The following is a 452-nucleotide window of genomic DNA, read 5'->3' as shown; positions in this document are numbered from 1 at the left end:
TAGAGCCCCGCGGCCTTCTTTTGTGTGGGGCTCCCGCGCTGCCATTCATCCGGCTATTTAGGGTCCTGTAAATACCGCCTCGATGACCCAGGCCCCGCTCGGCCTCGGCCATCGTTTAGCGAACTGTTTCCTGGTGGTTAACACCGGGCCGAGATACAGTTTTCAGTACCCGGCGCGGGCCTGGGAATACCGACTTCCTGTGCAGGGCACACCTCCCGTGATCTTACCTGAAAAGTGCGGGAGGTGGGCTGTTTAATCTCTCAGATGCCTCATTCATCTAAAACTATGATGATCACCTGCCAGCTTAACACCGTGCTTCATGGCAGTTGAACATGTGTAGGGTCAGAACAGCTGAACAGAACAGTAGAATGGTACCGCCTCATGGCCGGAGGGACTCTACCTGCCCGTTTGGATTTGGTTCCAGGCGTTAGTCATGGGGCTTCTGGAGGCTT

At 55.5% G+C, this 452-nt stretch overlaps 1 protein-coding gene across 1 annotated transcript in view; it reads right to left on the bottom strand.

The window, feature by feature from the left end:
• The window catches only part of L2HGDH (L-2-hydroxyglutarate dehydrogenase), a 37,762-nt gene extending 37,650 nt beyond the window's left edge, over positions 1-112 (bottom strand). The window contains exon 1 of the mRNA XM_014540984.1: positions 76-112. Coding sequence (XP_014396470.1) covers positions 76-112 — 37 coding nt within the window. The remainder of the gene's footprint in view (positions 1-75) is intronic.
• Between the last annotated feature and the right edge of the window lie 340 nt (positions 113-452).

The sequence above is a fragment of the Myotis brandtii genome, unplaced genomic scaffold (genome assembly GCF_000412655.1).
Source record: "Myotis brandtii unplaced genomic scaffold, ASM41265v1 scaffold253, whole genome shotgun sequence".
NCBI classification, from domain to species: Eukaryota; Metazoa; Chordata; class Mammalia; order Chiroptera; family Vespertilionidae; genus Myotis; species Myotis brandtii.
The sequence above is the reverse complement of the archived record's forward strand: the minus strand, read 5'-3'. Positions and strand labels throughout refer to the sequence as shown.